The sequence below is a fragment of the Scleropages formosus genome, chromosome 25, assembly GCF_900964775.1.
Source record: "Scleropages formosus chromosome 25, fSclFor1.1, whole genome shotgun sequence".
Lineage (NCBI taxonomy): Eukaryota > Metazoa > Chordata > Actinopteri > Osteoglossiformes > Osteoglossidae > Scleropages > Scleropages formosus.
Genome location: NC_041830.1, coordinates 10,615,703 through 10,637,561, shown reverse-complemented (window position 1 = coordinate 10,637,561; position 21,859 = coordinate 10,615,703). Strand labels below are relative to the sequence as shown.

The window sequence follows — 21,859 nt, the reverse complement described above, 5'->3', positions numbered from 1 at the left end:
CCTATGGGGATGAGTGGGACCTGTCCTGTGTCTTCCTGATTGATAGCTCCCCTTTAATGGGCCTTTATTCAATGAAGTGTTCTTATCAACCTGCCGCAGGTTAACTATCACGTTACTGCCTGCGATCAATATGTTTCTCGTGTCCTGCACGAAGACCGCCTTGGGGGTGGGGTGCACCGACACCGCGAGCACGGCCTTGCGCTTTTACTCTGGTCTTCATCCCGGCAATTACGGACAAGCAGCTCCGCAGGCCGGGAGAAGATGAAACACGTTTTACAGGTGAAGCATGCGAAGCACATGCTACACGGAGGATGGAGGTGCGGCAGGGACACTCTCACAAGTACATAGAGTTGATAAAGTGTGGTGCAGCTGAGGCCAAAGATGCGGGTTCAACTCTTCTACGGGCTGCTGTGAAGAGTCCTATCGATCATCTCCAGCTATGGGATGAGGGTTCAGTCCCTAATTGGTCTGTGTGGATTTCCTTAATTAGTGACCTTAAACTGCCCATAGTGTGTGTCTATGTGTGTGAGAGAGAGAGAGAGAGAGGGAGGGAGGGAGAGAGAGATTGACTGCAGGTTGTGTGTCTAACATGGTAAAGTTACCTTGGATGAAAGGGCATCAACTAAATACAACATAGTGTTCACTGTGAGCTGCTTCCTTCGGATCCAAAGGTTGCAGGTTCAAATTGTACCTCTAGCTGTAGTATACTTGAGCAAGTTACTTACCTTAAAAATTTCTACAGTAAAATTACCCAGCTGTATAAATGGGTAAGGTAAGTAACTGTAGGCAGATTAACACTGTAAAATGCTTTGGAGAAAAGCATCAGCTAAATAATACGGATACAAGATGCCGAAATGAGGTTTCTCCACATGTTTCTGTTGCCGGGGAAATAAACTGGCTGCCTGCATGTTCACGCTGCTATGAATGGAACCCTGTCCAGGAACTGGGGGCATGATGATGATGATAATGATGATGATAGAGGAAAATGATGGTTGTCAAAACTGCACTCTTTGGCGACACCTAGTGGCCATTGTGCCACCATGCAGTGCTGCACACACAGTTAAATTTACCACAATATCCTACAATATCTAAAGTTACAGATGTATGTCCCGCGGATGGCTTTACTCCAACCTGAAGACTTTGATTTTACTGAAGTTATTTACTGGCTTTGCAGATTTCTGCCTGTGTTGTCTAATATCTTTTAAACTCAAATTCAAGCCCTGCTGTTTAAAGGAAACTGAAATGAATGAATGAATGAATGAATGAATCTTTATTAATCTCAGAGGGAAATGCACAAAATAACCATACAAACATTCATACATACGAACATACAGGCACATAAATATAAATACAAAGGGAAAGTTATATAAATAAGTTAGGTAGATAAATCAGTGTATTTACATAAAAGAGGGAAGAGAGAGGTGATGTGGTGTAAAGATCACTGAGATGACAAGGAGCCACTCAGTGCCACTTGGTCATGAAGAGGTCACCACCCCAACATTTTAATGCAGACACTGCATTTCATTTAAATAGTGACAACACTACAAGTTTTCATGCACTGATCATTCACAGTCTACCATATAGAGGATGTAAACAGTTGTTTATTGAGCACACTGAAATATTACAATCCAATAAGAGCTTTCCACACATACACGGCAAATATGTAAAAACGTTCCATGGTCTAGAAAAAGAAAAAAAAATACTGGACTGTAGCGTGACATTCCTGCTCCTGCTATGTACATCACCACAAAAAGTGCATTATATGAATGTGTTAAAAAAAAGAATAAGAAAAATAAAATAAAACTACGCTGTTTTCTGACTCCTGATATTAACATGCAGAACCCCGGAATTGGCCTCCTCAACGTAAGCTTCCACAGAACAAGAAAGGTCACAAAACAACAAGAAGGTCAATAAGTATTAAAAAAAAAATCCATAAATAGAACACAACAGTGCTGGGTTACAGATGGTGACCCTAAACAACTGATAGCAAGAGCTGTGTGATTCAGGGGAAAATACATACTGTATGAATATATTTTTTCTTCAGTTTGATTCGCTAATGACACTGTGTTGTTTACAGGTCACCGTGACAGAAATATACAAACGCAAGTTGTCCCTCTGGCGACATTCGCTGTTGGCTACCATAATATATGCTATGCTGTAATATATGCATATCCACAGTTGTTTCCTGCAAATGTGTTATTGCACAGGGAAATCTGCATATGCAAATGCATATTCAAATACATATGCAAATTTCCCTGTGCAATAACACATGCGCAGGAAATAACTGTGAGTATATAATTATAACGCTTACCACTCACTCATTTGCTACAAATGTGATATGTTTAATATTCCTGGCAGTACATATGCAGTGAAATGGGACTGTTTTCTTTCCCCAAAGTTATCCAATTATGACTGCAACCACACCCCCCCCAAGACTGCAAACATCATTAAGACTTGTTAGGATTTGATGAGACTCATTAGGTCTTGTTAAGACTCGTTATGTCCATTTCCCAGAAGGCCTCAGTCTCAGAGCATCCTCTTGGTGTTCAACCACACAAACTTCCAAACTTGGAAGCTGAAGAAAAGGCATCGCACACTGCGACCGTTATGTATGATATGCATTATAACCACGACTAAAGTGTTAACCGTGGCCACTCCGCTCACTCCAGGATTCCGGTGCGCAATCATGGTCATGTTTTGATTATCTTGTTGAGGATAAAGCAGTGTTTGCCAGTTGGCTGGTGTAATTAGAGCTTCTTGCTGTTGCCATGGTGATGTAGTCATGTTGTGGGGTGAACAAGCTCACCTGGGTGAGGGATGATGGTGTGCCGCCGCCACCACTATGACCTCCTGTCCGAAGCAGTGAGCTGGTTACCGTGATGACAGGTCCAGAAGCTAAACGCTAAACCCAGAGCCCCACGCGGGGACGACGTCTCTCGGTCTCCCATGAAGACAAGCAGCTGATGGGGAGCTTTTCGGGACCACACCGCGGGGAGGAGGGGGTCTCTTTCTGGGATCTCCCTGAGGAAGACTGCAGCTACAGGAGGAAGATCAGCGCCGGGCACCAGACATCGCGCTCCTCTCCTCGCCAGGCACCGTCTGCGAGTCCTCCAGCATACGGAATTACTACATTTTATTTTCCAACGACTAAAAAACAGCACCTTCCGCCAGTAACGGATATAAGCTCATTGAAGAAGAAGAAGAAGAAAAAAGAAAAGACAGAACTTGATAACCCAAACTGGTATCTGGATCCTAATGTAGTAGGGAATGTTTGTTTTCTCTAAATGGTAGAAAGCTATACTGTACAAAAACAAAAGTTCACCAATTAATTGTTTAGGTGTTTTAGGCCAAACGTCTGATTAATTCACTGCAGCAGGGATGAAAAGGTAAACAGATAATGTAAGGGCTTCGGAAAGTCATCCCTGGACTGCAGACAAAAACACATGGGATGTTAAAAAACTGCACAATAAAAAACACGATCGAGGATCACGTGGAACGACAGTACTCTGCTCACACATGTGTCCCTGTCTGCTGGTGGGCTCAGAGTACCGCTCTGCTGAAGCTGCCTCATTAAGAAATTAAGTGGTGCGCGGACACACCCCGCTGTCCAGACACACGCTGTCCCCTGCTGGACAGGTGAAGGACTGCAATGGACCCTCAGCATACGCACACTGTGGCCTTGCGGTGCCCTTGGAGAAGACAGGGCACATTGGGGGATTGCTTCTGGCCTCCCCTGGCTCCTCGTCGTGTGGTTGGCCGCTCCAGGGGCGGCCGTGGGAGGCTGCGACGGGCTCTCTTCCCCGTGGGGGCGGGGTCAGCTGTCACGCTTTGCTTCGGCCAGATGTCTGTTGTGACGTCTACTTCACCTTCTTCGCGACGCCTTGTCATAGTGGGCGGGGCTTCCAAGGGCACAGGAGGGGACATCTCCTGACGCACAAGTTATTGGATGAATAAGGGGAATTGTGGGGTGGGGTGGGGTGGGGTGGGGTGGATTAAAAGGCTCCCACTGAAATGATTAATGATTGTGTTTACCATTAATGTGTATGACATCTCAAACCCCGCCCCCATATTAAAATGAAACCTACTGCACTTGGAAAAGGTGTGGCACTGATGTCATCGGAGTAAGGCTCCTCAGCCAGCGTCACAACCACCTCGTCGCGCTGCAGCGGCCTTTGTACGCCCCCGGGTTCCAGCAGGGAGATGACGATGGCGCTGGTGTTGTCCGCACGCAACATTCGCTGCCGCCATCGCATCAGGGCGTGGCCTACAAGTCTCCGGGCACTGGACACCGCAAACGGGGCCTGCCACGAGAAAGAAGGTGAGTATCGCATTGGGGACAAGACTGGGATAAAGGCGGGACAGGCCGACGCTCACCAGGGCCTCGTCGTGATCCTGACACAGCGTCACGGCATCCTGGGCTGGAACCACGTTCCACAGCCCGTCACTGCCCAGGATGATGTAGCGGTGCTGCTGGGGGTCGAGGGCCATGACCCTAACATCTGGCTCAGGAGACACCACAAACTGCCCACTGTAGAAATCATAGCTCCAAAGGTCACCTGTGAGAGAAAGAGGCGGGGACAGGCTGTTTTGGCAAAGACTTGCATTCTATCTCCAACACCGGGTGGCGCCACTCAACCTATAGATGTTACACAGAACACCTGCTGCTTAAAACCGCAGAAAAACAGCCGAGGTGTAATGGCAAAATTACCACTCTGTTTCAAAGAAATTACTCAGCAAGAAAATTGCACTCAATTGGAAGGTTCTGGCCCGGTGTCATTACCCAGAGCTCGTGCCACGGCGAGGAAGGGGATCTGGTCCATCACAGTACTTCTTCGGACGGGCCCATTGTGGCTTAGTCTCGGTCTCTTCCAGACCACACGGTTCACACCGGACTTCTTCATGATGCTGTATGCGACACAGGTAGCGATTATCATTGCTTTTTGCATACTTGATGGTGAAAAACGACGGACTCTTGCGTGGAAGGGCCAGGTAACACGGTGCGGGGTGTACAATACCAGAGAAGAATGCGTTCTGTAGTCCATGTCTTAAGACATCAGTTTCGCTTGGTCCTGAGTACTCCAAACCCCTTGAGATTTCATCCCCCGACCATCGCTTGTCTGCCTATTCCAGAGCCCTACCTGCCGCCAAGTCCCTCGATGCGTTGCCTCTCCCGGGGGACTTCTGGCTTGTGGTCTTGCGTCACTTCCACGGCATGAAGCGACCGGTCACCTAGGTTCTCTCGCACCCCAAGCACCACCGCCGAGTCTCCCACATGGGCCACGTACATACAGCCCCCCCGGATCACCACCACACTGGCTGTGGTTCCAGAAGTGCTGGGCAAACCCATCAGCGTCTTCGGCCATTCTGCTACAGAGGGACGAAGGTTTGGGGTTTAACCGGTGAAAGGCCACATTTTTGGTCTTTGTGGACCAGAAGATCTTTTTCCTTTTTTTGCCCCCCCAGTTGGAGATTAATTTATTACACCAAATGAAGAAATAACTAAGAGAGCTACTGCTTAACGGCACTGCTCACATACTAACTATCAATAAGTCTGAGTCAGGATTGACATGTTCTGGGGCCTATCCTGGAAGCACAGGGTTCGAGGCTAAGGAGGGCACACCCTGGACAGGATGCCAGTCCACCCTAGGCTTAACAGCAACACACAGCACTGTCTTCCTTTTCATAGCGCTGAGAGCACCTTAAACACTGGGAATGACTGACGTATGACTAACGTTCCCAGCAGTTTCATTTATTACCATCAGTGTGACTGATGTGTTTTTGGACACTGCAGTTCTTCTCATTGCAAGGCGAGTGTCTCTCTTTTATAAATCTGTCAAAACCATGCGCAGAAAACATACTGGTTTAAGCAATTTGGTCTTCATAGCCTGTCCCTAGTAGCTCTATCGGAGATTCCTTCATTTGTGTCAGAAGTGGGATGAAGTTGATATTTGAATCTAAAGGCAACCAGACAGATATATACAGTAAACAACAGAAGAGAGTACACCCCTGTACAATATCACTTAAATGTCAAATGATTCAAAATTTTATCACCTGACAGTAACTATCATTTCTAAGTTGAACAGTAGGGTATTTGCTCTTATGTAACAGTAAAAACAGTTTAGACTTACTATGTTAAAAATACAGGCCCCACAGTAGAAATTCAAAACAACAAAAGTCAGTACACCTTTCACTACTAAGATTCAAATCTTTTATTTTCTGTGTCCACCTTTATTTTTCATGAGACTCCATCCTCCTCGGCATGGAGGATACCAGTGTTACACAAATTTCTGGAAAGATGTTCTGCCATTCTTCAGAGACAATTGTGTTGTCTCTGAGAAAATGTGTTGCTCTAGCTCTCTCATTAAAATACCCCAAAAAGGTGTTCTGTCGGATTCAAGTCAGGCAACATACTTGGCCAGGTCAAAGTTTCCACGTTTTTCTTTTTTAGAAACTTGCGTGATTTTGGTAGTGTGCTTTGGATCATTATCATGCTGGAATATTCCTCTTCTGGAGACTGGGAGTCATCTTGTCAACCAGTATTTTGGTATAGCCACAGGCATTCATGGTGCCACCTATAAATGTCATCTCCCCAACACCTTTTGCACTCATGCAGCCCCATATCATGACACTCCCACCTCCGTGCTTCACTGTCGGGACTATGCATTCACTGTGGTAGTCGTGGCCAGGTTCACACCAAACATGTTGGACCCTAACAGAGCCAAACAAATTTATCTTGGTCTCATCTGACCAAAGAATGTGCTCCAAATATTGATCAGGCTTCTTCTCATGTTCTTTAGCAAAGTTTAAACTTGCAGTTTTGTGCCGAAGAGCAAGCAAGGGTTTTTTTTTCTTAGACGCCGTATAGAGGTTGACGTTATGCAATGTCCTTCACGCTGTCTGAGCAGTCACAGAAACTCCGATTTCCATTAATAACCCCTGCGCCAAGCCTGGAGCATTTGCTCGCCTGGTTTTCAAAGCTAGATTGTGCAAGTAGTGCACTGTCCATGGCGCCATTTTAGGAGAATGACCACTGCGTCTCTGATTAGTGGCTCATTCTATACCTCCTCATTACTGCTGCAGCTGTGTTCAAACTCATTTTCAGGTGGTCACCGCTCTTCCTGTATCCTTTTCCATCTTTGTGAAGTCTCACAATCACATTTTTCAATTCCTCTGGCAATTCTTTTCCATGTGGAGCCATGATGCAGACATGCAGATAGACTCAGCCCATAGGGGCAAAACTGAGAAAGTTTCTGGTGTTCACAGGAGAGGAGGATGGAGTCTGTCATCAAAAATAAAGGTGAACATGGAAGATAAAAGATTTGAATCTCAGTAATGAAAGGTGTACATTGAGTTCCTACTGTGGGGCCTGTATTTTTAATATAGTAAATCTAAACCCTACTTGTCAACTTAGAAATAATGCAGTTATCCAGAAGTGGTAAAATTTTTAATCATTGGACATTTAAGCGATGAGTCTCCGGGGACCATGACGGGGCCCCGGGCAACCTTCGGTCGGTGTTTGCATCTGAAATCTCCTTCCCAGCAAGAATTAGACTGGCCTCTTGGTATGGTAAAAATGACCCAGCTGCGTGTGTGGGTGAATTGGTGAAAGTGCTTCAAAAGCGTACGTCACTTCAGTGGTGCCAGCTAAGTGAATAAACATATACAAGCAATAGCGAGGCAGGTGCACAGTGGCCAGGCTTGTCAACAATCCAACAAATGCGATGACTCTGGCAGCAGCACGTGCCATGATTTTATGTTCAAGTGTTTTTCAAGTCTGATTTAAAAGCTGACCTCGTTTCGTAAGAATACGTCAAGCTGCCAGACAGCTCCGACCCTCAACGCCTCCTCGGGATAAACGCTCGTGAAATATACATTTTTGGTACACAGAAGTACTTCATTAACACTTCCTGTATGCGAAATGTTGGAAATGACGTCATGTTCCAGGCTGATGACGCGTCCGAAAGGATGACACCACATCCGTATGTGTTGACAGCCAGGTACGCATGAATATAAGTAGTGCTCCTGTATGAAGAGGGGTTCGTTTGAACTTACGCAGTTTCTTCCACATGGCGTGGTGGCACGAGACGAACCCCCTGCGGATCGCCGCCGACACCTCCTCGTGGTTCCTGGACCAGAACCCGCGCTGCTTCTTCACGTAGCCCCAGAGATGGTCACGCGCGAACTGCGCCGCCTCGCGCCCCCCGTGGCCGTCAAACACCGCGAAAAAGGCGACGCGCGGACGGGCGCGCGCCCCCGCACCTGCCGTCTCCGTCTGTCTGTCCTCTCCCGCGCGCACCTCGCAGTCACTCTCCACACTCTGATTACACTCTTCACACTCCAGCACCACCTGGGTCACGTCCTCCATGTACCTCCTGCCTCCTTGGTCCGCGAAGGAGCTCACGCGGACGGACAACGCGCGCTGCATGGCTGTGGTGCGCGCGATGTCCTCCCCCCCCGGCCTTTGGTGCAAACGATAAGCGCTGCTCGGCGTTGTTTATTTTCGGCGTTTCTCCGCCATCGCGTGAGCACAGTGACGTCAGAGGCGCGAGTCCTCAGCGCAACGTCCTACTGGTCCCGCGCGCGCGCACGTGTGTGTGTGTGTGTGTCAGGGTCACGAACGGCGCTCTGAGAGACAACAAATCCTTCTCTACGCGTTTCAGTCAAAAATGTATTCCTTTCATTTATGGAATTTGTCATTACACTGTTTTGCCTTAATACATATTTAAGATAAATATAGTATCTGCTTAGCCTGGGATGGAAACAGTCATAGTTAAATATGTACCGTACATTATGTAGTATATTTATAAGAATGAAAAAATTGTGTAAAGAGGGTGGGGTAACACTAGTTATTTTAAGATCAAGCAGTTGCTAAGATCGAAACTGTACACGAAATAAACTTGATGTGTTGTAAATTAATAACTTATAAATTATATTAATTCTAGAATTATTTAGTATTTACAGTACAGCATGTATATTATTGGTCGACGCTTGGGCGTCCCTACGTCAGTTGCGAGAGGTGTCGGGTGGCGTCAGCATGGTGGCCACGCGGCGCGCATGCGCACAAAACCAGGTTCTTTAAATATGACACTATACATACAGCTTTAAAAAAATTACCCAAGTAGAGTAGCTGTTACTTTTTCTACTGTTATATCAGGAAAATAACTATACATAAGGTTGGAAAGTTATCCAAAACAGTATTATATAAGAAAGGTATGATAACTATGGTTTATGAACCCTAGTATCATCATTCATTCATTGTGCCTTCGTGGAGCATCAGTCATATTAACAACTTTCCTTTAGTTCCCATGGGATTGGGAAAATAGCCCGATTACGTGTCGTTTTGCTTTGCATTGACTTTTCTGGTCAATATTAGCGTTCTGCTATATACTGGGCTCTAGCGTCACCTAAAACTACGTCTTTCTGTTAACCCTTAGTTTGTCTGTATTGTGTTTAACAGGCCACCGTAGTTATAGTTGTGCCATTGTTTGCCGTCCTGTTGGTACTTGTAGTTTTCTTTTGATCTTGTAGTTGTAGTCCAGCAGTGAGGTGACGTATCGTTGTTAAACCGGCATCGTGCGGTTCGAACGGACTCACACATGACAGTCCTGCGTAAAGTAGAGGAGCTCCACAGAACGGACAGATAAAGTCGTGATACACGGTTGAAGGGTGAGTGATAACCAACGTTGTTTTTTCTTAAGTTCGCTTGGGTTCTAGTGAGGAAATCGAGCAGAAGATAGCGCTAGAAGAGCTGAATGCTGGGTTTGATTTAAGTTTAAGAAAACTAAATTAAAAAATCAGGAACACGTGAAGACTATATAAACAAGTACAGTTGTTTTGATTTGGTTGTTGATTTGTCACACTTTAAGTTTTACACCCAGACATGGTTTAAATGTCCCTCATTCATCTGTTGCCGGATGACAGAACTCTGGACAAATTGTCTATATCCTTCTACTTTCATTTAAAGCTCTGATTGCGTGGCATGGATTAAGAAAGTGTCCGTGTGCGTGTGCGTGTGAGGAAAGCCTTGTGTCTGAGAAGACTGACAGGTCCGCTCGCTTTCAGTTGTGGTTCAGCGGAGCAGAAAATCAGCGGAGAGTTTCTGAAAGCAAAGTAACTTCCTCTTTTCACCGCCACATTGTGTAGAACAAACCGCAGAGGCAATTAAAAAAAAAAAAAAAAAAAAACAACGGAAAAGCGCAGAAATTGATTGTACGCACTGTTGTAACGCCTGACTGGAACATTTATCATATTATTAAATGATTCAAAACAGTCAGTTTTCCGCGTGCAGTTATTATTTCCCGGTGTTTCGCTGACACCTTTATCCAAGATGCCTTAGAATCAGTCACTCCCTATTTATAAAGCACAGAAATTACATTTATTCTTTCAGTTGATGCTTTTTCACCAAAGCAACTTACAATGTTGCAATAAAGATTACAGTTATTTACCCATTTATACAGCTGGGTGATTTTTTTTATTCCAGCAATGTTAAGACTTTATTGTCATCGTACTGCTGTGCAATACAATGAAATTATAGTGGTTTTCACTTAAGTATAAAAATTGAAAATTAAACACTTTAAATGGATAATACAGTAGACTAAGGCAGTAGGACAGACAATTAAAGACTTAGAAATAAATGAGACAGAGTAAATTGCCTGTGTAGTTGAATGTATTGTGTGTGTTTGGGGGGAAAAAATCAGGCAGTGTTCAGATGTTTCACAGCTCTGGGGAAGAAACTGTTTTCCATCCTTGCGGTGTGTGTGTGAATTGTCCTGTATCGCCTGTCAGAGGGGAGCAGTTTACAGAGGTGGTGTGCAGGGTGAGTGGAGTCCCTCATCATTTTGGAGGCTCTGCTCTGAAATCTGGACAGAGAAATGACTTCGACTGCTGGTAGCTGAGTGCCGAAGACGTTCTGAGCCGTCCCGATGACCCGTTGCAGAGCCTTCTCGTCTTCTCTTGTGTAGTTGGTGTACCATGCTGTAATGCAGTACATCGGTATAGTCTCGACTGTACATCGGTATAAATTCACAAAAAACCCTGGGGCTATCTTGGTGTCCTCAGTCTTCTTAAGAAATAGAGGCATTGTTGTGCCTTTCCAATTTAAGATAAGTACATTGCTCAAGGGTACTACAGCTGGAGGTGGGGAGTTGAACCTACGACCTTTGGATTCCAAGGCAGTAGCGTTGATCACTACACTATCAGCTGTCCCAATGTAACACACTCATGCATCTATACGGACACACATTAAGAGCAATTTAATCACCAGTTTAATTAAAACACATCTTTTGAGTGTGAGAGGAAACCAGAGCACCTGGAGGAACCCTCGTGAACACTGGGAGAAGATTCGAATTCTGCACAAACCTACATCCAGTCAGAAGGCGCAGGAGCTGTCAGGCACCAGTGCTACACACAGTGCCAGGTGACGTTAGACATGCGATATGACACTGTTTGTCAATTCCAGGGCTGTAATAAGACTAATAAGAGTCGAATGATTCCTGAAAGTAACTTTAACATGTCATGTTTGTGTTCTGATTTTTGACAAATAATCCGTTAGAAATTAATACACTTTTTGTCAAAGTCCATACAGGTCAATAGTTTATTGACAGTCTTACACACATTGTCTGAACCGCTTGTCCTATATGGAGTTGTGGGGAGCCGGAGCCTAACCCGGCAACACGGCATAAGGCCGGAGGGGGAGGGGACACACCCAGGACGGGACGCCAGTCCGTCGCAAGGCACCCCAAGCGGGACTCGAACCCCAGACCCACCGGAGAGCAGGACCGTGATTCAACCCACTGTGCCCCCCTGTTTATTGACAGTATATTTGTTTATTAGACTCTTGTCAAAATGAGGCCTGGTGACAGAAAAATTAGAATAATTAATCTTGGGGAAAAAAAACAACTAATTATTATACCTTCAACAAAATTAACCTTACAGCAGTAGAGTTCAAGGTAAAAAAAATTGCCAATAACATCTCATAATTATCCAAATGAAAAATGTTATTTAATGCTGGAAAACACAGTATGTTTTCCATAGAATAAAAGCTTGACACTGACAGAATGTCGATGATAACTTTAAACTCATATTTGCACAAAGCTGTTGTGATAACTTTTCAGTGGCACACCGGCAAGGTAAAATAACTGTTCAAAATATAACGTATCCTTATGTATAATAATGATGACACCGGTATATTTTATATTTGTAGCAAAAAAATAACTTTTTTCTGGCTTGTCTTTTGTTATATTTTCATTCATTCATTATCAGCAACCACTTGTGTACATTTTTGTGTTTTGAACATTATTTAAATACCAGCTGATGAAGCAACTCTAAAACTTCTACATGCGCTAAACCTCCTACGAAGTGTCTTTTAAAATCTTTTATCATCTTGTTACCTTTTTATTTATATCTTATTGCATTTTAAAGATAAGATACTTTATTGTCACTATACGCAATACAGTGAAATTCTGGAAGCTTTTTAATTTTAATAAAAATGTTGTGTTAACCTGTCCTGGACAGCTTGTTTTAAACTTTGAAGTTCTCCTTTTCAGGAAGTGCTTCACCATTGAGTGTTGTTTATTATAATAGTAATAATAATAATAATAATTTTTTATTATTATTATTATGGCTCCTTTTTCTGCACCATGTGTAAAGCACAATGTGTTTCATCTGATTTTCAAATGCTCTCTTTCACTCATTTTAAGCAGTTTTTGAACTCAGGGACATTATTACAATAACCGTCTGAGGTGAGTGTGGCATTTGTGAACTGAAGAGTTGGGAAAACACACTCATGAGAGGAAAGGTGCAGAAACGCTGAATGAAAGTTCAAGCACAGAGTGGCTTGTTTTCTCTAAAAGCCAGTGGTTTGAAATAGTGCATTGTGGACAACTGGCCTTCTTTTATTAGAAAATGAATCGTATCGTCTGCACTTGTATGACGTTTCTGTCGTCGAACCGCTACGTACCCATTGGAAGCCACACGCCAACTATGTTGCGCCGGAATGGAATTGTTCCTTTACAAAACTGAAATAACAGTTACACAAGAGCAAAGGGACTTTTGCTCTTACATCAAACTCTTTTGCCACAATTTATGGAAGTAAAATGACCGTGTAATAAGCAACTATGATGTTGCACTAAATGACAAGCACATTATATGAAAACAGGGTACATATTTTCATTGTAACTGTTTTTGTTGTACAGCATCCTGTTATGTGAGGGCTGCGTGTTCCAGGAGGTCAGGCCTTGTCTCAGCCTTACAGTGGTTTACCCACTTATACAACTGGTAATTTTTGCTTGATCAATTGAAGATAGGTACCTTGTTCAAAGTTACTACAGCGGGAAAGCTATTCAAACCAGAAATCTTTAGGTTACATGGTGACAGCTCTAACCATTATGGGACCTACTGTCCAAAAAAGTCGATTTACCCAGTGGGCGAGACAGTGAGTGAATGGAAAGGATTAAAAGCCATGTGTAAAGCAGGTTAAATCCTCTTAGGTCAGTTGGTTTAAGAGGTGCATCGAAATTCAGCTGTTGATCTGACTCCCTTTTATGCCCTTGACAGTGGCTGCCAACCAAAGTTTCCCCTGCTGCGAAAACACTGGATGCTTTTTGTCTAAAGTAATTCCAGACGTTTACAGTTGGAGGTGCATTACATATTTGTGTTATTTAAATGTCCCAGTGGGGGGTGCAGTGGCACAGCGGGTTTGGCCTGTACCTGCTCTCCGGTGGGTCTGGGGTTCGAGTCCCGCTTGGGATGCCTTGTGACGGACTGGCGTCCCGTCCTGGGTGCGTCCCTTCCCCCTCCAGCCTTGCGCCCTGTGTTGCCGGGTTAGGCTCCGGTTTGCTGCGACCCCACTTGGGACGAGAGGTTTCAGACTGTGTGTGTGTGTGTGTGTGTGTGTGTGTGTGTGTGTGAGAGAGTTTATGTTTTATTTACCAAAGGGAACAGCAGCAGCGCCCGACCAAGCACTGAAACTGAAGGGAGCGTTGAGTAGTGAGGACAGGCCCTAAACAGGCGGTTGTAGAGAAGATGAACTTCCATCACAGGTTTTAGTAAAAAAAAAAAAAAAAAATAGAGAAAACTTTATTGTTGGGGGCTATATATCTTGTAAATTAAAAGAGGAGGAAAAATCCCAACAAAAGTCAAACTGAAATAATGACGAAGGTGGCTGACGAAATCGAAACACAAATGAAAAGCGCTGTACTTGTACCATATTTCCTTTACGTCCACACTATACTGTGGGTATTGAAATGGAGATGAGAAACTTGACTGAATATGTACAGATCATTATGTAGTTCCCCAGCGTTTCGAGTGGGTGTGTTGTCGCCTTCCTTTGCTGCCGCAGTCACCTTTACAGGTACAGTTGTGATAGTGCTTTTTACCAGGGAATCTCTTGTGAGTATCAGCCAGGTGTTTGGCAAAGGCTACAAATGACCAGAGTGTTTCACTGACCCCCCCCTGCCAATAACCACCCACCCACACTGGCTGAAACCGCTTGTCCCGAGCACGGTAGTGGCGAACTGGAGCCTAGCCCGGCAACACAGGGCGCAGGGCCGGAGGGGGAAGGGACACACCCCGGATGGGACGCCAGTCCATCGCAAGGCACCCCCAGCGGGACTTGAACCCCAGACCCGCCACAGAGCAGGCCCCCGTCAAACCCGCTGCGCCCACCCCCCATAACCAACCAGATAGAGGGAAAACCCTGTGCATGACTTCCTGCCAGATTGTTTTCAGATGACCTCAATAGTAATAAAAGGTAAAGGTTCTGCTCTGTTATTGACGCTCGCATCCACGGATATCCCGTGCGCTCCGGACAAAGCGTGCAGATGGTGAGGTCAACGCGTGCCTCCTCTGTTTGCTTTGCAGAAACGGAATGGCCTCGCTGTTGACGGTGAAGACGGAAAAGCGGCCTGCCCCGGACGACGTCGAGTCCAACTGCAAAAAGCCCAGGTAGCACCGCCTCCACGTCGTCTGGAGGTTTTACCTCACCGATGGAGACTTTAGACCATTTGGAGGACCAAAAACTGAGTATTACTGACAGCACTATTCAATATAAAAGGTGATTTATGTCCAAGAAGTACAACGTCTAGATTTCCAAGTAAGATGTGAATTATCAAATGTCTTTGACATTATGATCCTTATCGCATCCGTTTTATTTATTCACCCAAACTTATTGAGCCAATCCAGACAAAATTCTCAAGAAACCTAATAAATCAAGATGGACTTGTATCAGATGCTCAAAATGACCTTTGGATGTAAGAGAAAATAATGTGGAACAAACCTGTAAGAGAGGAATGTATCATCAGTTATAGGTATCTTGTACATATTGAACACGTATGTATCGATGATGTGCGAGAGCACCCCGTCCGCTCTTGTGCCCCACAGGAAGCTACTGCCCAGCCTGAAGAACAAGCGGGCTTCAGAGCTGGTTCTGGTCATTGGCACCGGGGTGAGCTCAGCTGTGGCGCCCCAGGTGCCGGCGCTGCGCTCCTGGAAGGGGCTCATCCAGGCGCTGCTGGACGCCGCCAACGACTTCGACCTGCTGGAGGAAGAGGAGAGCTTCCGCTTCCAGCGCAGCCTGCGGGAGGACAAGAACTTGGTGCACGTGGCCCATGACCTCATCCAGAAGCTCTCCCCTGTAAGTCATCTGGGGGAAGGGCCACAGCACTGTTCAAAACTCTGGAGTCACTTCTACCAATAAATCCCTATCGATTAGAGTTATTAATGCAGATGAGCCTCGATTTCTAAATTGAACGTAGCTACTGTATAATAAATGCATGTATTATATAGTAACAATGACCTGTTAATAAGGTATATTTAAACTTTTTACTAACTTCAAGCTGTAAAAGTAATGCTAATTTAAAATGACCAAAAGTGTTATCTGCACAAACTCGTATCACCTCCAGTGATTGACTGATTCAACCCATAAACATGTGACATTTCTCCTCCTGACCTGAGACATAAACACCGTGGAAGTGAGTTGAATTAAGGTGGTCCCACTGCCCAATTCTGTCTGGCTGCTTTTTACTGACGCTTATCGGTTTGTGGGGTAAATACAGGTAGTGTGAGCTTTGAAACGAACATATTTCAGAGAACAGGTTAGTGGGGAAAATGCAGTTAATTGCAATTAAAAATAAGTGCGTAACCCTGAAAACATCTGAATGTTTGTAACACCCCGCAGCCCTTAAGGATGGAAGGTGCTCAGTCTGGGTCTCCGCACCTTTGTTCTCCCATCCTATGGTGACGTGTGCCAACGCACACGCAGCGCGCCACCAGCCGTTTGAACGAGCCCCGACAAGCACAAAGAGAACGTGTCGGCACCTTCTTGCCTTGTGCGCGTTCCTCGGGCACTTGCCCCGTGTAACCCAACGCGCAGAATGCCGTCTGAATGGGATGCTTTGTTAGCAAGAGGCGGAATTGATTCCTGCGATAGCACGTGTGCTCTGCGGTGGAGGAAGGTGCGAGCTTGTTGTCTTTGCCGTGTCCCCGAATGACCTTTACCGTCTGAATGTGGCACACAGAAATGCCAGTGACTGGTAGTTTGTCAGCTCAATCAATAAATCAGTCAACGAACGAACTAACCGACTGTTGTATATATACAGAATTAGTTTAGTTCTTTAGTGTCTTGGGGATGAAACAGCATGTGTCGAAGTCCTTATAATGTGTTTATAATCTGACACCAGAAATGAGCTGTAAACACCGGGTTGAACTGGAACCGAGTTGAATTAAGATGGTCCCACATTCCTATTCTGTGTGGGCGCTGTTTGTCGCCATCTGTCATTTCAAAGAGTACACGCAGATCAGGTTTCATCCTCAACAAAAAGATGTTTTGGAGTACTGTAGATAAATGAAGAAAATTCAAAAAAAAAAAGAGGTGTTTTTTTTTTTTTTCTCAGAAACTTGTAGCTCAATTCTTTGTACCACAAGTAGCCTGTGTAGTTGTGAAATATACTGCCTGTAGATGTATGCTGAAATTAGACACCCAGGGTCTAAAGTTTATTCTCTCTTGAAGGGTCCTATGTTGTCATCCTGCCAATAAATTTCAACAGGAAATATCAGAAAGGAAATCACAAATCCGAGCCACTCGCATTCTTGCCCAATGTCGTCTTGGCCTTTTGTATCATAAAACGTTTGAAACATTTTTAACCTTGAGTACATGGAAAAGATTCTACTTGTATAAAAGTAATAAAGAAGTTAAAGAGCTGAGAGGGAAGGACCAGTTGGTTATTCATCTGCGAGTGGAAGAAATTTCTCCAACTCGGCTAAAGACAAGTAATTTGACAAGCTTGGCACAGGTTCTGTCAGTTTCCAATCTGTTAGCCAGGGGAGCCTGTTTTTTTTTTTTTTATTTTAATTTTAAAAAATGAGGTTAATCTCTATTAATTATCCCCATCACACAACTCAGCATGCTTGAATTGCTCCTGAGAGAGTTGGCACGAGAAAAACAATGTGCATGACCTTAATCTCATTGAGCAGCTGATTAGAAACACAGCAAGAATTCCCCACACCAGACATAAAGGTCCCGGGGGAGAAAAATGGAAAGGTTGAGGATCACTAAATTTTAAGATCTCTCTGTCTGATATCTAATATATAAATTGTAATCTGCCTCTTGCTTTCTTCCCCCCAAGATGCATGGATCATACATCCATATTGTTTTCGCTCCAGCGTTTCTCCTGGCATTGACCCCTTGATTAGGAGGGTACATCCAGCATTGTCCTTGTTATATTGGTTATAATTTTTTGCACGTAAAAATATGAAAGGAATAACAAACTGAATTCCTCCTGGCCCCTTCCCACCCAACTGGCTATTTGGGATTTTTTTCAGGGAAATACTTCTCTCCTTTGGTCCTATCAAACCGTGTCACTCTTAATGCCAAAGACGGCAGGCAACTGTCCTTCGGCAACCTTCATGACAAATAATCCGAAGCTTGCTGGACGCATCCTCAGAGGTTCACAGGAACATCTCCATATCCTATTAACTTGTAGAGAAGATCTGATTATGGGCCTTTTTTTAATCTATCCAAAATTTGGAATGGACCCACAATACTTCCTCCTTATTAAAAGCGGAGGGATTGGGGGGGGGGTGCTGTAAAGGAAAGATTTGGACAGGAAGTTACTCCCTTCCTTCCATGAACTGGTTAGATCTAATCTTCAGGGATCTACAGTGCCTGTGGTGCTCAGGCCTGCGAGAGAATATCCTGAGCTATTTGGAGATACTGAATATCTGTTTCCAGTTCAACAGCTTGTTACGATATTCTCTAGCAGCCAAATGTAATTATGACAGCGATGCAAAACTTTCAGTAAGCAGCTCTGAATAGGACCCCTTTTAACATAGGAGGGCAACAGTCACACCTGCAGATAGGAAAAACTACATTTGCTGTGTTCTTTGGGTGTAAACTCATCCTCAGATTAATGGTTTTCCATGTATCCAGTGCACTGTCATACAATATCACTTACCATGAATTGGTCCAGATTTTCATTCATCTGGTCTGCATTGCCAAGCCCAGGCTGGTGACATTTGGGCCAGGGTGTTAAACCGAGACTGCGTTTGAAAGTTGCACAAAGCAGCTGTGTGAGAGACTGTGGGGCGGTGCATTATGGGAATGGGGCACCCACGCTGTCAGCCGCAGTTTACAGCGTGGCTTACGTTCACCTGTTCCTGTCTCCGTCCTCTTTTGTACCACTGTGGGTTCATTGTCCAATTATTCATTGATTGTAGTGCTTTATTTCTGAAAAAATGGCTATTACAGAAATAAAAAGTTCAAGAAAGTGTGGCCTTCCAAAGGTGGGGAAGAAGACGAAGTGCATTTGTCCCAAGCAGTTGCATTGTAGTGAATATGCAATATCAGAAAAATCCAGAAACACCGTTTCTCCTGCATCTCCTTTCACTCAACCAGTTTTTCCAGAATGCCTTGCTCGATTTTGCCCCTCTGTCCCCATCCACAGCGGACAGACAACGTACGTTCGACCTTCTTCAAGGACTGCCTCTACGAGGTGTTCGACAGCCTCGAGAGCAAGATGGAGAATGCCGGGAAGCACCTGCTGCGCTCCGTGCTGCAGCTCATGGAAAGCGGTGCCCTGGTGCTCACCACTAACTTTGACAGCCTGCTGGAGATCTACGCAGCCCACCAAGGCACCAAGCTAGAGTCGCTGGACCTCACTGATGAGAAGAAGGTTGAACTCCTTGGAACTTCAGTTCATTGCTTTCTAAGAGAAAAGCCTCCATTATATTGAACTGTTATGGATTATGGATTAGGACTGACGTCAGAGTTTTCATCCTTGCTTAGCAAACTAAAGGATAGTTTAGTAGAAGTTTCCAGAAGATCTAATTCGTTCCATGCATGTTTGATTGAACCCATTATATCAAGATGACAGCTGGTCTTCCCTGTATGTTTTCCCATGTTTCCATGTCCAGGTGTTGGAGTGGGCTCAGGAAAAGAGGTCTCTCAGTGTGCTCCACATCCACGGAGTCTACACAAACCCAAGCGGCATTGTGCTACACCCTGCCGGTTACCAGAATGTTCTGAGGAACACCGAGGTCATGGTAAGGCTTGTGGGCACAAACCGTCCAGGCTGCAGTGTTTCACTTATTACTCCTGCTGGAAAAATGACAGGCATTTGGCTTTTGTCTTCTTTGCTGAATTGCACATTAGATGGAATGAGCTTGAGGGAAAGGAAATATTGTTTTGTCAGCAAGTCTGCTTTTTGCAGTTGAGTGCTGTTGACTGAGCCAGTGGAGTGAGGATGTCCAATCAAACCAGACCAGCTGAAACCAGTGTTTAGTGGGAAAGTAATCTGTTACTGCTGTCATGTGTGTTGCTGAACTCTGCTGTCCTGCATGTCTGTCGGTGTTGCAGCGGGAGATCCAGAAGCTCTATGAAACCAAGTCTTTCCTGTTTCTGGGCTGTGGGCGCACAGTGGATGACACTACCTTCCAGGCTCTCTTCTTGGAGGCGGTCAAGCACAAGTCGGACCTGGAGCACTTCATGCTGGTACGCCGTGAGCATGTGGAGGAGTTCAAAAAGCTGCGTGACAACATGCTGGACAAGGGCATCAAAGTGATCTCCTACGGCAGCAACTACACCGACTTGCCTGAATACTTTGAGCGGCTGGCCAATGAGATCTGCTCCCGCGGCAGGGCCAAGAATGGCTACGCTGAGGGTAAGGGCATATCCAATCTCTCTCACAGACACACACACACACACACACACACACAGATTACATTTATTCATTCATCAGATGCTTTTCTCCAAAGTAGCATACAACTCAAGAATAAACAAAAGTGCATTAACAACAGATGAAGAGCTTTTGACAGACACAGGATTATCAAAGTCCAGCTTGTTTGTCTGATACCACCATGTTGCTGGTTCACATCACTCAAGTAGTTGCTTATAGAAGTGACATTCAAATAGCAGAGACATAGATAATCATAGCAGATGGTGTTGAATTCATTTATGTAGCTCTCAGCAGATCAGAAGATAAATAGCACTGAAAGAGATGTGTTTGAGACCCTTCTTGAATGCGGGAAGGGATTCAGCAGCTCTGAGAGAGAGAGGGACCTCAATAATGTTCAAAGCTGAATGGTGAAGCAATTTTTGATATCTTGGTTTTCCAGGGTTCCCAGAACAAGAAGTAGCAGAAAACCAAAATGGGTTTAATTGCCAGAAGAGCCTCCTTCAAGGTTAGGATCGCTTGCTTCTCATTAGTGATACTTAACTTGGCAAAGCAAGTTCAGAAAAACACGGTCTTCTGCACATCTATGAACGCATGTAAATTCTGTGAGTTCAGAGTATGGGAACTTTCAGTGAAACTCAGTATATTGTCCTTCCCTTTTTCCCTGCATCATTTTGTGGAAGTTGAAGCACAATACAGGTGCCATTGTCCTTTGCACTTCTCCACCCAGTTCTTCCTCCTGGTTCTGTCCGGCCTGCTATTCTTTGTAAAGCAGGGTATCTGTTCTTATGCCCGCAGTTGACTCATGTGTGGGACTGCAGCAGAACTCAGACCCTTACTTGGGCACAGTTACATGGCAGGACTCGAAGCGTGAGGCCAGCTGCTGACTGCCGGGAACACCCAGCCGGTATATGGTGCTCAGTCCTTTGACCTTATCAATAAGAGGAGAACAGGTTGAACAGACTAAAACCAAAGGTTACTGGAACGTTGTGAAAAGAAATCACGGGACTGGCTCTTCCAGAAACTCAGAAGTCCATTTCCGACTTGGCGGCAGACGCAAACAACTTCTGGATACAAAGTGATAAGGATCACAATTCCAGCGGGCGAGACGTTCGGTAATAATCACAGTGCTGCATAATGGAACCACCAGCAGCCAAGCAAAACTGTAATTACCTACATCTGCCTTCTTTTTTTCACCATATTTAAGTAATTTTACAGGTTTTTGTCCTCACAATGTCTCACAAGGAGAAATCAGGCACATAAAGCCAGTCAGAGCTTGAGATGCACGGTGAAACGAAGCTCTAAGATGTGGGGGACTTGCGCCATGTAAGATTATTGGCAGACATTGGACAGCAGCACAAAAGGCAATCAATGCAAAGTCAAGAAGGCAACCTATGAATATGTAATCAATACCATCTATGTCTGGGAACTTTATCAGCATGACCCAGCTGTTTATTTCATGAGGGGCTTCTGTTCTGGAACTCAAGTTTCAGTTAATGAAGTTGTCACTGGTATTTTGGGTTAAACAAAGCCTGTATTTATTGATGTCATACAGCAGTGGCCAGCATGTATATTTTTAAATGTAATTTAGCTTACTTGCTTGTTCAGGGTAAGTTAAATAACAGCTATGAGGAAAACAGTGTGTTAATATTGCTCTGAAGGTTGGAAAATGTCAATAAAAGAGTAACGTATTA

General features: G+C 44.7%; 2 protein-coding genes across 3 annotated transcripts; one reads left to right on the top strand and one right to left on the bottom strand.

Annotated features, from left to right (window-relative positions):
• Window positions 1-1,584: 1,584 nt before the first annotated feature.
• On the bottom strand, window positions 1,585-8,561 carry LOC108921634 (protein phosphatase 1D-like). Its single transcript, XM_018731180.2, has 6 exons — window positions 8,053-8,561; window positions 5,139-5,367; window positions 4,781-4,905; window positions 4,375-4,556; window positions 4,086-4,301; window positions 1,585-3,927 (listed from the first exon to the last, which is right to left on the bottom strand). The coding sequence occupies exons 1-6, from the start codon at window positions 8,423-8,425 to the stop codon at window positions 3,658-3,660; spliced, it is 1,395 nt and encodes a 464-aa protein (XP_018586696.1). The 5' UTR covers window positions 8,426-8,561; the 3' UTR covers window positions 1,585-3,657.
• A 64-nt stretch (window positions 8,562-8,625) lies between these two features.
• LOC108921635 (protein FAM118B-like) lies at window positions 8,626-21,859 on the top strand. 2 transcript variants are annotated; one of them, XM_018731181.1, is made up of 9 exons: window positions 8,626-8,668; window positions 9,529-9,666; window positions 14,860-14,943; window positions 15,379-15,631; window positions 18,939-19,166; window positions 19,408-19,536; window positions 19,850-20,153; window positions 20,608-20,673; window positions 20,964-21,859. In XM_018731181.1, exons 3-9 carry the CDS (start codon window positions 14,867-14,869, stop codon window positions 21,050-21,052), a joined length of 1,146 nt encoding a protein of 381 aa, XP_018586697.1. In that variant the 5' UTR covers window positions 8,626-8,668; window positions 9,529-9,666; window positions 14,860-14,866; the 3' UTR covers window positions 21,053-21,859. The 2 variants fall into 2 exon arrangements, with proteins under 2 accessions (XP_018586697.1, XP_018586698.1); XM_018731182.1 differs by lacking the exon at window positions 20,608-20,673.

Coding starts and splice junctions, on each gene's coding strand:
- LOC108921634 (XM_018731180.2), bottom strand. CDS start 8,425: ATGCAGCGCGCGTTGTCCGTCCGCGTGAGCTCCTTCGCGGACCAAGGA. Junction 4,557..4,780: donor CGCCGTGGCACGAGCTCTGG/GTAATGACACCG, acceptor TTTCTCTCACAG/GTGACCTTTGGAGCTATGAT. Junction 4,302..4,374: donor AGGATCACGACGAGGCCCTG/GTGAGCGTCGGC, acceptor TTCTCGTGGCAG/GCCCCGTTTGCGGTGTCCAG.
- LOC108921635 (XM_018731181.1), top strand. CDS start 14,867: ATGGCCTCGCTGTTGACGGTGAAGACGGAAAAGCGGCCTGCCCCGGAC. Junction 20,154..20,607: donor CAAGAATGGCTACGCTGAGG/GTAAGGGCATAT, acceptor TTGGTTTTCCAG/GGTTCCCAGAACAAGAAGTA. Junction 20,674..20,963: donor CCAGAAGAGCCTCCTTCAAG/GTTAGGATCGCT, acceptor TTATGCCCGCAG/TTGACTCATGTGTGGGACTG.